At 34.1% G+C, this 14,844-nt stretch overlaps 1 protein-coding gene across 1 annotated transcript in view; it reads left to right on the top strand.

Moving 5' to 3' along the window:
- Nucleotides 1–14,844, top strand: part of SAMTOR (S-adenosylmethionine sensor upstream of mTORC1) — an 85,939-nt gene that overhangs the window by 33,640 nt on the left and 37,455 nt on the right. The window contains exon 3 of the mRNA XM_082472361.1: nt 2,694–2,864. Within this exon, the coding sequence (XP_082328487.1) occupies nt 2,694–2,864 (171 nt within the window). The remainder of the gene's footprint in view (nt 1–2,693; nt 2,865–14,844) is intronic.

Genomic DNA, 14,844 nt, shown 5'->3' with positions numbered 1-14,844 from the left:
TATTTTTTGGAAGTTTTGTAGGGAGATTGGGGTTTAGATGGCAGTTATTATCCTATGAGTATCTGGAATTCTAGCCCTTTAAGTATTTTGCAGTCAAGTCTCTAGGTAACATTGAGATTGAACCACATAAAATTGCAATTTTTGTGGGTCAAGAACTATTGAATATCAGCAGTTCTTTGTGGTTCCACCTAATAGAAAGGTAAGCAATCTCTTTACCCTTGTGTTTCATGCCTTAGTGAAATATTATATGACAAAGGTATTATTTTTAGTATTAATTCCAAGGTGATTCAGGCTATATTTTTCAATCAACCTTACTGAGGTTTAATTAATATGCAATAAAATATACCCATTCTAGTGTACAGTTCAGTGAGTAATGACAGTTGTTTACACTTGTGTAACCATCACCACTGTCTAGATACAGAACTTTTCCATGACTCTAAAAAGCTCTAGTGTACACCTCTGTAGTCAGCCCACCCCCCACTCCAAGAAACCACTAAACCATTTCCGTCATTATATTAGATTTCTAAAAAAGGCCACATTCCTAAATTGGCCTGTCAGTCTTGCATGATCTGAAGTTTGCTTACCTCTCCAGTGTCATGTGGCTGTCATTCCTCTCTATATGTGTGTTGGCCTTAGGACCTTTTCACTTATGAGTCCATCCATCCATTTTCTGCCTGGCAGTTTAAATTTCACATGCCTTGAACTGATGTCTATCTCTGCGGGATCCATGTTGCTTTTCTCTTCCATGCCTTTGCTCATGCTGTTCTCTCTACCAGGAAAGCACTTTCCTCCTTAACTAACATTCTTCCTAGCCTGATTTATTCCTACTTACCTTCCTAAAATCAGCTTATACTACTGATTTTAGATTGGGCGTTAGGTATTTATCAATTATATTTTCTTTACTATTGGGTTGGCCAAAAATTTCTTTTGGAAACCCGAACAAACTTTTTGGCCAACCCAATATATAATTATTTGTCTCCTTCACTAGTCTGAGCTCCTTGAGGGCAGCAATGCCTTCTTCAATTTGTTTTTCCATCACCTATGTGCCTGGCACATGATAGGTACTTAATAAATGTTTGATTAATGATAAATGAGTTTCAACTCCTGTATATAATTTGAGTTAAAATTAAATCTCCATAGGATAAGTTAAAGAAGTCTTTAATAGATACTTAGACAAACTGAAATTGAACTAATAGCATCCTTTAAGTGTGAGGAGAAATGGGCATTGTTCCGTTAGACACCATAGTTCTACTTGCAGAAATCAGTTTTAAATTAATTTTTCAGTTCTTCTCTAGCCATGTGTTTTTGAAACTGCACCAAGCAGTGTCTATGGAGAAAAATAGTCTAGCTTGTTCAGAGTATGAGCTATATGGAATGATAACATGGTTTAAGAATCTAAAAAGAAAGAAAATTTGTTTAGTTTCCATTTACATTCACTTTAAGCTTTGATAAGTATATCAGTTAATTGTCTAAGTACGTATCTCCTGTCATATTGTAAGCTCAAGGGCCAGAGGCAGATCATACCAGTCTTTCTTCCTTTAAGTTTCTTGTCTTTAATAGCTAGTAAGTGTTTTGAGTTGATTCTGTGGTTCATGTTTATTGTCCTGTTACATACCCAGGCATGGTACCCTACTATTTTCACCCTGAAATTGTATTAGGTATGAAGAAAATTGTTTAATCTTAATGCCAGTCATCAGTTTCTGATTACAGATAACAACTGATATGGGCTAAACTAAATGAGCTTGAAATAATACATCTTGAAAAATCTGCATTTTAATATCCATTTATATTATAAGAATTGAGACAAGTGGTAGTGGTCTCTTGATGGACAGGAATAATTTCCAAGTGTTATAAAAATCACTGTTATGTTCAAACCTTTGTTCTCTCTGAATGTATACCTTTATAATATGATACCATTTTTACCTTAACCAGATTTTTATGCTCTTCTTTCAGAGCAAATAGCATGATTCTTAATATGTTGGCAACCTGATTTTGTGACTTTTTTTTTTAACAGCAATTAGGTATAGTTTAATGGAGCTTCTCTTTTGTGTGATAACTATACATATATATATTTTTTTATTGGGGTATAGTTGTTTTACAATGTTGTGGTAGTTTCTACTGTACAGCGAAGTGAACCAGCCATATGTATACATATATCTTGCTTTTTTGGATTTCCTTCCCATTTAGGTCAACACAGAGCACTAAGTAGAGTTCCCTGTGCTATACAGCAGGTTATTAGTTATCTATTTTATACATATTAGTGTATATATGTGTGACTTTGTTTTTATAAACCAGGAGGGATCTGAAAAACAACTGTCTACTACCAGCAGAGCTGGCTCAGAATTAACGTGACTACTATTCTTTTTGGATTCTGTCACTGAATAACAGAGTTATCTAAGCTTTTCTGGAGGAACTTATGTTTTAGCTAAGAATAAAGTTCAGCAAAACATACAGGCACACTGTACTTCTGAAAAAACACTTTTAAACATAATCTATGATCATGCTTTGTTGTATGGTAATTTTCAAAATTTGAAAATGCTACAGGTGCTCAAATTTACCTCTGTTTGACATTTTAAAAATAGGACACTATAATTTGAAAATTTCCCATTTTGATTAATAAAGGTTAATATTTTCCCATTTTATATTACAGTCATACCTATTGTTTTAAAATATAACTTTATTTTGCCTTGTAGTGTATGCAGAGAATATTTCCAAAATGGTGGGAAGAGAAAAGCACTTGAAAAAGATGAAAAAAGAGCTGTACTCACCACTAAGACCACTCCAGCCTTAAATACGCATGAATCTTCTAAACTTGAAGGTCATTTAACCAACCTCAGCTTTACAAACCCTGAATTTATAACTGAGTAAGTATACTTTTCTCCTTAGATTATTAACATTATCCTGGATAGCTGTGTTAATAATGTAAAATAGTGTAATGGTTTACGCCAAGTAGTGGCAGTTTGCTTGCTTCTCTGGTAGTATGTTAGTCTGAGAAATGTAAATTTGTAATATTATTAGGTAGGAAAGTAGCATAAAATTTTAAGGGATATCTGGGAAACTAGTAGTTCCATAACATCGATTGTTCTCACTAAAAATGAGAAAGAATCATTCATTAAATGTTACATTTTATGGTAATACAAAGAATCAAAACAGTGAAATCCGATTAAATTAAATTTAAAGTGGCTATCCACTGACAAATCACAAATAAGGAATTAATGGAAGATTATTAATAGAACCAATTGCCATTATTTTATTTTCAATATAAAAATCTGCCTGCTGGTAATATATATATATATATATGCATATAGGCATAAATTTTACTTAATAAGTACATGAGTATTTTCCCAGTTTTATTGAGATATAATTGACATGTAACACTGTTTAACACATACAACAAAGTGATTTAATATATGTATATGTTGTGAAATGATTACCACAGTAAGTTTAGTTAACCATCCCTCACCTCACCTAATTACCATTTTTTTCCTTATGAGAATTTTTAGCAATTTTCAAATATACAATACAGTATTGTTAACTATAGTCACCATGCTGAACATTACATCTCCAGAACTTATTTATCTTATAATTGGAAGTACCTTTCACCCAATCCCTAAATTTGTGATCTGACAGTCACAAATCTGATTTTGTTTCTATGCGTTTTGGCTTTTTTTTTTTTGACTCTACATAGAAGTAAGATCATACAGTATTTGTCTTTTCATGTCTGACTTACTTCACTTAGTGCAGTGACCTCAAGGTCCATCCGTGTTGTTGCAAATGGCAGGATTTCCCATTTTTTTATGGCTAAATAATATTTCATTGTGTATGTATTATAATCCAATTAATTATTAACAGTATTAAAATTATTTATATACCATAGTACCAGAATAAATTTGTGGAATCAAGTAATATTGTATTACTCTCTTGAAAATGTTAAGCTCGAATAATTCTAGAAACATTCCTAATAGACACTGCAGGCTAACCATGGAAATAAAATTAAATTAACCTCTTAAAACATTTCCAAACCTGTAGATATCAACATAACATTACCTTTGGTTACTTTGATTTTATACCATGTTGAAATATTATCTAGTTAGGTATAAGCAGTTTCATTCAAAAATTAATATACCTTTGATTAGTTCTATAGGTAAAGATCTTTACCTTTATTCAAAGGTTACTACAAAGCTTACAAAGCATAATGAGTTACTAAACATCTTATAACTCAGGTGTTATGAACATTCTTAAATATTTTTAAAATATTGACCAGCATAAGAAATTATATAGTTAACAGTGCTATCGAAAACAGGTACATATGGAAAATGTGAACCCTAGAATTTCTATATCGTTCTTTTTTATAGTCTCTGTTTCATTGTTGAGATTACCTTGTTTGTTAAGTCATTGTCATATTTTCCTTTTCCTCTTTTAAACGTAGTTTCTTTGAATTCTTTGAACATTTTTATAATAGCTGATTTGAGGTCTTTGCTAAATACAACATTTGGGCTCACTCAGAATCTATTTACTTTTTCTTGAATACGGACTACACTTTCCTGTTTTTCTCTGCATGTCTCATAATTTTTTGTTGAAAACTGTCCAATATATTTTTGAAGTTATAGAAACTCTTGTTTTGGACTTTTCCCCAGGGAGGGTGGTGGTGGTGGTGGTTTTTAGTAATCTCCCTGCACTTAATCTGTGGGGTCTGTTTCCCTGGTAGTTCGTACATTACTATTATTTTTATTTTTTTAGGCTGGTTTCCTACGGTTTGTACCTGTGTCTGCACAGATTAGGGGTCAATGATAGGTCAGAGGTTGTGCTCAAACACCTCTCCAGCCTGTAAGGCTCCCACCCTCTGCCAGTGGATGTGTGTTGATTTGGGAGTACATTTAAAATTCAGGCAGTCTCCAAGTCTGCCTCACTTTTTGCTTTCCATCAGGCCCTTGTGGGTCTCCCGTGCATGTTCATTTAGCCTCCCAATCAGCCAAGGCTATGTGGAAAGTTTATCTAGTGCTTCTGTGCCTCTCTCATTTCTAGGATATTTCTGGAATTTCTAAATTTCTGCCCAGTCTTCCAGTCTACAGCTCTGGCAAACCAAAACTGCAGCCTGAAGCTAGCATAGCTGCTGACTTGCCCTGTTTGTTTCTTACCATGTTTGTTACTTTTACTGACATTGTTCTGTGGGTTTTTCACCCTCTGCTCCAAATCCCATTAACCCCTTCCAGCAGTGTAGTTGCTGTTTTTCACAGCCAGCCCTGTCCTCAAAGAACTTCCATACCAACGGAGCAAAGGGTGGGGATGATGGGAGTGGCTTCAGGCAAAGACACCACAGATCCCCACTGTTGTTAGCTAAGATTTCGCTGGTTTTCATGAATAAACACTTTGCAATGTGTTTGCCTGTGTTTGAGCCCTGAAATGGTTGTGTTTGGTGATTGTGTTCTTTGTTATAGTTGTTTACTGAGGAGTGGATTTGCCAGCCTCTCCCCTGCCATAGTCAAGAAATTTCAGTCTCTGATTTAATTGTAAAGGAGAAAAAGTAGTTTTAAGTATTTAAAGGAAATATGATTGTTATAGGTCAGGACTTACTTAGTATTGAAATTAAGCATTGAAACATCTTAGCCTAGGATGGCTAGGTTTAGATTTCCTTCATTCTAGAAACTACTTTGTATAGCATCTGGCCCCAACATGTGTATGTAGACTTATCCCTTCCGCTCCTCCTACCATTATTGCAGCCCATATTCTAGTCTTATGGAACTGTTTAAATTCCCCTAGTGGCACACGCATGTTCTCACTTTCTGGCATTTGCAAGTACAATATATCCTCTTTCTGATCAACTATTGCTGTATTATATTAGGCTATATTTGAAGCATCTTCCCTTCCAGAACCTAACTTGAACTTCTCAAAAGAACTGGTACTCTGGTACCAATATCAAACCTTTTAATACTCTATTACAGTACTTATCATGTTGTATTAAAATCAGTATTGTATATTTTCCTGACTGCAAATGAAATACGACAACAGTATGAAAAATTTGCATGTAGTGAAGATTATAGGTGTAGAAACATTATTACTCAATCCTGGTTACATTTAGGTATATTTCTTTCCAGTCTTTTTAATAGGCACTGTTTTCTTATACAATAGAGACCATGCAGTATAAAAAATTTTGTGTAAACTGCTCTTTCTGTGCTATTAAAACACTCATTCTGCATTATATTTTATCATAAATATCTACCACTTTATGTGTCTAAATATAAAGTGATCCTCATATAAAATAATAATCAATTTTTCCAAAGAGAATTTCTCGCTCTCTTACACATACACATTTTTAGAGAGGTAGATGAAATAGTCAAAGGTCAGATGTTTACTCTCTTTATTTATAGATATTATTATGTAGGAAGATATGTATTTGTTACTATCTAAATCTGTTTGACTTCCAACTTTGGGTAGCAAGTGTAGCTAGCAAGGGTTATCTTTTTCCCGGTCTTATCACAAAATCAAGTCATTTTGATTTCTGGGTTCAGATAGTGAGGGCTCACATAGCAAAAATACCTTGGGTTTTTTCACTTACATTTTACGAAAACCAAAAATTTATTACTACTAGAGTCACTTTTTAAAGTCATCTATGGCTCAGAATTGAGACGTGACACTTTTTGAATCTGTATATAATGTGATAGCTGGAAATTTTATCCCAAGCCCCAATTACTACCATTCCTTGTAATACTAAGATCGCTGTGTCCCGACCCTCCTTCATGTTGTACATATATACTTGTAAATGATACAAAATAAGTACTTTGCTTTCTTTTAAAAAGTATTATTTTTTCAAAACATTTACAAAATAGGCCATATTCTGGGCCATAAAACACACCTTAACAAATTTAGAAAGATTTGAGTTATATAAAGTATTCTCTCAGACCACAATAGAATTAAAGTATAAATCAATAACAAAGAGAACTGGAAAATCCCAAAATATTTATAGATTATCTAATTAGCACATGGGTCAAACAAGAAGTCTCAGGAGAAATTTTAAAATACTTCGCACTAATTGCACTAAATGAAAATGCATCTTATCAAAATTGAAGAGATGTAGTGAAAGCATGCTTAGAGGGAAATTTTTAACATTGAATGAATATATTAGAAAATAAGAAAAATGTAAAATCAGTAATCTAAACTTCTACCTTAGGAAACTAGAAAAACAAGAGCAAATTAGATCCAAAATAAGCAGAGAAAAAGAAATAGTAAAAATCAGAGCAGAAATTAATGAAATTGAAAACAGGAAAACCATAGAGAAAATCAGTGAAACTAAAAGCTGGTTCTTTGAAGGTCAATAAAATTGATAATCCTCTGGTCAAGCTAACCAAAAAAAAAAAAAAAAGACAAATTACTAATATTAGAAATGAAAGAAGGGCCATCACTACTGATCACATTGACAATAAAAGGATAATATAGGCATATTAGGAATAACTGTATGCCCACAAATTCGATAACTTAGATGAAATTCCTTGAAAGACACAATCTACCAAAATTCACACAAAGAGAAATAGATCATCTGAATAGGTTTTTATTAATTAAAGAAGTTAAAGCAATAATGAATAGTCTTCCAAAACAGAAAGCATCAGGCCTAGTTGGTTGCGCTGGTGATATCTACCATTTAAGGAAAAAAAAGACCAATTCTCTACAATCTGTTCCAGAATATAGAATCAGAGGGAACACTTCTGAATTCATTCTGTGAGGCCAGCAGAATGTAATTTAAGATGTTAAACCAGTGTTTCCATTTCCCAATCTAAAGTAAAAAAGAAAATTTTTAAATAAAAGAAAAAATCATATGAAATCAGAAAAATAAAATTCATTCTGTGATGTTCTAGTACTTGCCATGGTAGAAACATGGCATACATGCTTTCATAATACTTTCCAAAATCCATGATAAATGTAGGTAGTTGGTCATTGGATCTTTCCTACAGAGCCTGGACTTGGCCTCAGAATCCCTTTTACACAGTACTCTAAGAAGCTGTTACCAATTAATCAGTCAATATAAGAGAAGAAACTCATCTGCAATTTATGTCCATTACTGTTGTTACAAATAGAACACACAGTTTTGACTCTTAAGTTTCTTAGCATCTAAGCCAAGGCTTCGAATAGGATCATTTCATTATTTCTTTTTTTTTAAGGATTGTCTGTTCATGTCATTTACTCACTTAAGTTTTATGATCTTAAGTCTATCAATTTGTATGAGCTCTTTAGTACTCAGGATATTACTGGACATTTATAGTGATTTGAATGGGGGCTTAACACATGCTTCATGGGTAAAAGAACAGACAGACAGGTGGACGGATGGATGGAAGGAAATGAAAGAAGGAAAGACATATTTAGGACAGTAGAATCAGGTTTTTTTAATCATCTACTTGACATTTAGTTAACTGATAGAGAAGGGGAGAAGGAAGAGGTGGCACTGAGCAAAAGGAAAGACTATTTATTAGATGGTCACTGCCAATCCAAGAGTCTTAGGGACCTTACCTCCATACTGCCTGAGGATGTAAGATATTGGACAGATTCTTAAAAGGCTTGTGACAGAGAATACAATACATGATGATAGGTAATATCTAATAAAGAGGACCTAATTCGACATGTTAATGCTGGTTTTGAGAGTTCGGTTTATAATAATTAAATAGTGGTTTTGAATACCATTTTAATGTTCTTTTTTTTCAGAGTTTTAGTTAGCAGTTGATTTTTATTCAGTTTTTAGCATTCTTCATATTTTCTTCGGCTTTTAACATTGAAGGTTATCCTAGTAAGTAAAAGATATTACAGTAGTAAAGGAGAAAGTTAAATGTCTTTTGAACATAATGCAGTATATAAATGAAAAATTTGTTTCAGTAGTGCTTTTCAAGTGTTTTCCTTTTAGTTTGAAATGCATTACATATTAATCAAAGCATATATACAAATATAAATTTGAACCTGAGAGTAAAATTCTTCATTTATTTCACTGAAACACTAAATGGATAAAATTGTGATTATAAATATCAAATATGGAGTTTTAGAAATATTAAGATACTAAGTCCCACTTCCCTGGTGGTGCAGTGGATAAGAGTCTGCCTGCCAATGCAGGGGACATGGGTTCAAGCCCTGGTCTGGGAAGATCCCGCATGCCATGGAGCAACTAAACCCATGCGCCACAACTACTGAGCCTGCGCTCTAGAACCCACAAGCCACAACTACTGAAGCCCGTGTGCCACAACTAATGAAGCCTGTGCGCCTAGAGACCGTGCTCCGCAACAAGAGAAGCCACTGCAATGAGAAGCCCACGCACCACAACGAAAGTAGCCCCCACTCGCTGCAACTAGAGAAAGCCTGTGCGCAGCAACGAAGACCCAACGCAGACATACATACATACATACATATGTACATACATACATAAATAAATAAAATTTTTAAAAAAGAGACAGACATGGTGGCTGATGCCTCTTGTTAAAAAAAAAAAGATATTAAGTCCCATTTAAAGCCATGTATATTATAATATTTTAAAGCTATTTCTACAGAAACAATGTGTATTAATTACCAATTCAAAATGTAAAGTTTTCCTCCATAGGTTTTCTTGGTTTAAAATATATATATTGGAGATTATGAATAAGCTGAATGCTAATAATCCATGCTTATCAGTTGCTTCTTTTTAAAATGTTAGATAGTTCCTTTCCCAATTTTAACACTGGCTCAGAGAATAACCTTGGGAAAATATCTAACATTCCTGAGTCTCCCTTTATTTATAAAAATAAAATAATGCTGTATAGTCTTCTGTTAAAAAAAAAATAGGAAGAACTATGTATAAAAACCCCAAAGGTCTGAGCTTTCAGATAATGACCCAAAGTACTAGATGTTGAGAATGGAAGTAGTGATGATTATATAGGTTCAAAACATCATTTGGGTAACAATAGCACAATGGGCACATCGTCATAAGAAGAATACCGTGATCCAGACCTCTATAATCTGACTGTATATATAAATTAAAATGATGACCAAAAAATATTTTCTACCAAAAATTCTGTTTGGAGGCATTCTTTTTTTTTTTTTTTTTAATTCATTAATTTATTTATTTTTGGCTGTGTTGGGTCTTCATTGCTGTGCAGCGGCATTGTCTAGTTGCGGTGAGCGGGGGCTAATTTTCGTTGCAGTGCACGGGCTTCTCATTGCGGTGGCTTCTCTTGTTGCAGAGCACGGGCTCTAGGCGTGTGGGCTCTAGAGCGCAGGCTCAGTAGTTGCGGCTCATGGGCTTAGTTGCTCCATGGTATGCGGGATCTTCCCAGACCAGGGCTTGAACCCGTGTCCCCTGCATTGGCAGGCGGATTCTTAACCACTGCACCACCAGGGAGGTCCCTGTTTGGAGGAATTCTTAAAGTAAATGTGCTTCCTTAGTAAGATTTAAAGCATTCCCCCAAAATTCTGTTAACTTCAGTTTATAAGATTTTTATTATAGTTCTGTATATTATGTCCTCAACAGATAGTAAATTAAAGATTTACTATCTAAAACAAGTTGTTTATTATTTTGGTAACTGGAATTGAATCTAATTTGATCTAATAAAAAATATAAAGCTAATTAGACTTACGTGGAATTATAGAAACATAATTTAGGAAATAGTGTCTTTGGTGTTTTAACTAACAAATTACCATTTTCTAGTGAGTTACCTAAAGCCTAATAAAACTCGTCCTGAAACAAATATCAATGAATGTTATTCATTTTATGGGGGTGGCAGAGGCATGTGCTATTACCTATTTTATGAGTCTTAATGGTAATTTAGTGGTTATTAACAGTCAACTTATGTATTCTTCTCCTTATGACTGTAGTGTTATCTTTAAAAAATAAATGTCTTCATCTTAATACATGTGCTGTAAGGACACGTCCTTTTATCAGTCCATTTCTTGTCATTTCTTAATAGCAGTACATCCCCTTTCTTTGCCTCTTAAATGCTGGTCCTGTGCTCTCTTCACTTTCATATCCTCTCATGGCAGCTTAATTTACTTCCATAGTTTTGGTTACCACGTATATGCTGGTGATACCAAATCTGTATTTCCAGTTCAGAGCTCTGATCTGAACTTCATATATCTAGGTGCCTACTAAACTCTGTTTGCGTTTGTGCCTGTGAGATACCCTTGTATCACGAGCAAGCTAATATTCTCCCCTTTCCTACTCTCTGAATCACCCAGATTTGTTCCTCTTCCAATGTTCCCTGTTTCATTAAATGCATCTGTATGCCCAATCTAGAAACTTAAAGATTTTATCTTGACTCCTTCCCTATCTCACTTCCCACATCCAGTTAATCACCAAGTCCTATTATCATTTCTAAGTTCTCAGTATCACTTCAGTCAGTCTACATCTCTCTGTCCTCTTCTCCCACCAGGGCAATTACAGTAGACTTCTATTTCCAGTTTTATTGCAATTCATTCTCCACAGTTCAACCTGAGAATTTTTTTCTGAAACGTAAACCTGATAATGCCAACTCTCTTACCTAAAACTGTTCAGGGATTTTCTTTTGCTCTTCAGATAAAATGCAGGCTCCTTAACATAACATAGAAAATCCTTCATTATTGACCTCGGCATCCCTCGTTTCCTCAGTACCTTTTCTTTTTAACTATATGACTTAATAATACTGATCTTTCTTTTATTCATGTAGAACTCCAGCTTCGGCCTGGTGTTTTTCCTTCTGCCTAGAGCATCCTCTCACAACCCATCATTCAACCCCTTCACCTGGATAATTTCCTGTTAATCCTTACATATAGTCTTAAACATTCAACACTCTGAGGAGGAACTTCCTTTACTCCTAGATTTGGTATCATCAACAAGGCTACAGAATCCTCTAACATAGCAGATTTCAAAGTGTGATCCATGGATCTCTAGGAGTCTCTGAGGCCCTTTTGGGGAGGTCTGTGAGTTCAAAGTATTTCCATGTTAATATTAAAATATTGTTTGCCTTTTTTACCATGTTGCTATTTGTACTGATAGTTCAGAAGCAATGGTGGATAAAGTTGCTGACATCTTAGCACAAATCAAGGCAGTGAAACCAAATTATATTAATAGTCATATTCTTCACCATGCACCCACAATTTAAAAAAAAAAAAACTCCAGTTTCAACTTGATTGTTGGCGATGAAGCAATAAAAATTATAAATTGTATTAAACTTAACTATTGAGTAATTGTCTTTTTAATATGTCATGTGATGAAATGGGAAATACACAAAAAGCACACTAAAGCATGATGGCATGATTATCCAGCTATTATCTGTTTAGCTAGACAACAGAGATTTGCAAAAAAAATATAAAACAGTGTCACTTTTCTCATTAATTTTTTGTTTTGGAAAATATAATTTTTTCCAAAAATGCTATTTATAAAGTTAGCCTGTGATGATTTTATTATTGCCATTTTTATGAATAAATTTTTAAAAATTTACTCAGCTATAATTTTTATACAGTAAATATCAATTGATATAACCCATATAAACAAAAGTTCTTTGATGTCTTCAGTAACTTTTAAGAGTAGAAAGGTATTCTGAAACCAAAAAGTTTGAAAACCCCTGCTCTAACTCATCGTATTTTCCTTATTCTGTTTATGGTTTGTCTTTCCTCTTAGACCACATTGTAAACCCTGTGAAGATAAGGTCCACCCACTTCTGCCTTGTGGGTAACTCAGCTCCTAGCATAGTGCCAACACATACAAGGTCCCCAATAGATACTTGTTAAATTAATGAATTCAACAGTATGTGTTTATTATTATCCTGCATATTGTTGAAATGTGAGTCTAGAGCTAAGAAACAAATTTTAAAAATCAGAAAGTAGATATAGAAGTATCATCTGCATTTGGGGATTATTTTGATTGTTAGAAGTACCTGATATCTGAGAGTATCACCTGAAACAGTCTGGAGAAAAATTGTAAAGTAGAAGGAGAGAAGGAAAGAGAGAAACCTTAGTTATGGAACTTTAGGGAATGCTTATGTATAACAGGGATGAAAAGGAAGGTATAATGAATATAAGAGTTAGGAGGATAATCATTAATTGGATACAGATTGAGAGGATGTTCTTCAGGGGGTTTAAAGAGTAATGATACTCTAAAGAGAAGCATGATAGCAAGTGAAAAGGTTAAGATAGGATAATGTCTTTAGGGAAATTCAGGAGTTCTCCCCAAGTGACTACAACACACATATTATTTTGTACTTGTAAGTCTATAGAGTAAATTTTTTTATTATCTTGAATCATCTAAATAAGAATTTAACTGGATTTAGTTTTAATGCTAATACAACAGCATTAACTAAATTAGAGGATGGAGATATACAAGCAATTGGCTAAAGTCAAGGAACAGAAGATGTATGTATATGTATAAAATTGAGTGGGTTGAAGAGTAAATTGTGTTGTTTGTGCTGCAACTTTAAATCATCACCTCCTTCTTATCCATAGGAGAATCACTTTCTTAATAAAAATCTCCTGTTTAGTACTTCTCCAAAAGAAATGCTTTACTTGAAAGCTTTGTTCTTATCCCCCCCCCTCATTTGTAGGTAAGTCTTTCTGGTCCGTAATTCTTAAAATCACTCATTACACTCAGAGAATGGATTTTCCATTAGTTAGTGCTATCTTTCCTAGTTAACTAGTATAACTTGGTTTTTTGGTATTGAACCTTAGAAAACATTCACTAGTTTTATATGGAGTGTTTGAGAGTGATGGTACTTATGTTTTCTTTGACATTTTTTTTCTTCAGTCACTTGCCTTTTGATAAATATAACTCAATCTTTGTCACAGCATTTTGATATGAAAGTGTCAAAATATTGCTGTGATAACTGTCATGGTTAAGGATAGTACCCTACAGATTTTATAAAGCTCTTCTGAGATCTAGTACTTAGGCCTAGACAGGATCTATAGTTTGAGATCTGTAGTGAAGAATAGAGTTAGTGTCTTTGGCTTTCTAAACCTTCAACCATGAAGCTTGTGGGAAAGCTGCTATTTAGAGATAAAATAGGAACTGAAACTCTGTAAACAATAAACAGCCGCCTTCCTGGGTTTCAGCCCACTCCCTCCTGACCTCTTCTGTTTCACCAGGCAGCAGCAAGTAGCTCATAGCTTTCCTTCCCTGATTCTTGCCCATTCTCCGTGCTTCACTTGGCCCATGGAGACTGCCTACCTGCGGATCTGCCTAAGTCAGAGCTGGGGTCTTTAGATTAGTAACAGTGTTGCACAGAATTCTGAAGTGTTTCCCTGAACCAAATTTAATAACACATTGTTACTAAGTTTATTCTTACTATACTGATAATAGCCAAATTAGTGATACTGAGTAACTGTATATGGAGGAGTGAATAGACACTTCAGTTCCCAAATCATATATTATTTATGACTCTTTTTTGAAGTGGTGGTCCTCATGTAGTACTATATATTTATTATATTGTGTGTATTTCCCATTCTCAGTTCAGCTCTACTTATAGAAAGCCATATGAAAATAATTGATGATGTTTTATTTATACAGCACTTACCTAAATTAGATTCCTCCTGTGTAAGTTTAAGGACAGTAAGTTTGCCTTACCACTATATCATCAGTACCTACAGAATACCTGGCATACAATAAGTACTCAGTATATATTTGAATAAATGAAGGAAAAATGGAAACAATTGAGTAATCTAATATAGAAAGTATGAGCGTAATTGCTTTACTTCTGGAGAATATTTTAAAATTAAGAATGTGGCCTTAAGAACATGACGAGAGATGAAATGTGAATCTGAGGTGGAAGCCTTCTGTGAAATATGTAAGTTGTTAAAGAACCTTAGCCAGCTGGATTCTTTTCTACCTCAGTTTTCCAAAGCAGTGGTTTTTAGCCTTCATAGAAACAATGT

Source organism: Balaenoptera physalus (assembly GCF_965194825.1).
Source record: "Balaenoptera physalus genome assembly, chromosome: 8".
In the NCBI taxonomy this organism is placed as follows: Eukaryota; Metazoa; Chordata; class Mammalia; order Artiodactyla; family Balaenopteridae; genus Balaenoptera; species Balaenoptera physalus.
The sequence above is the reverse complement of the archived record's forward strand: the minus strand, read 5'-3'. Positions and strand labels throughout refer to the sequence as shown.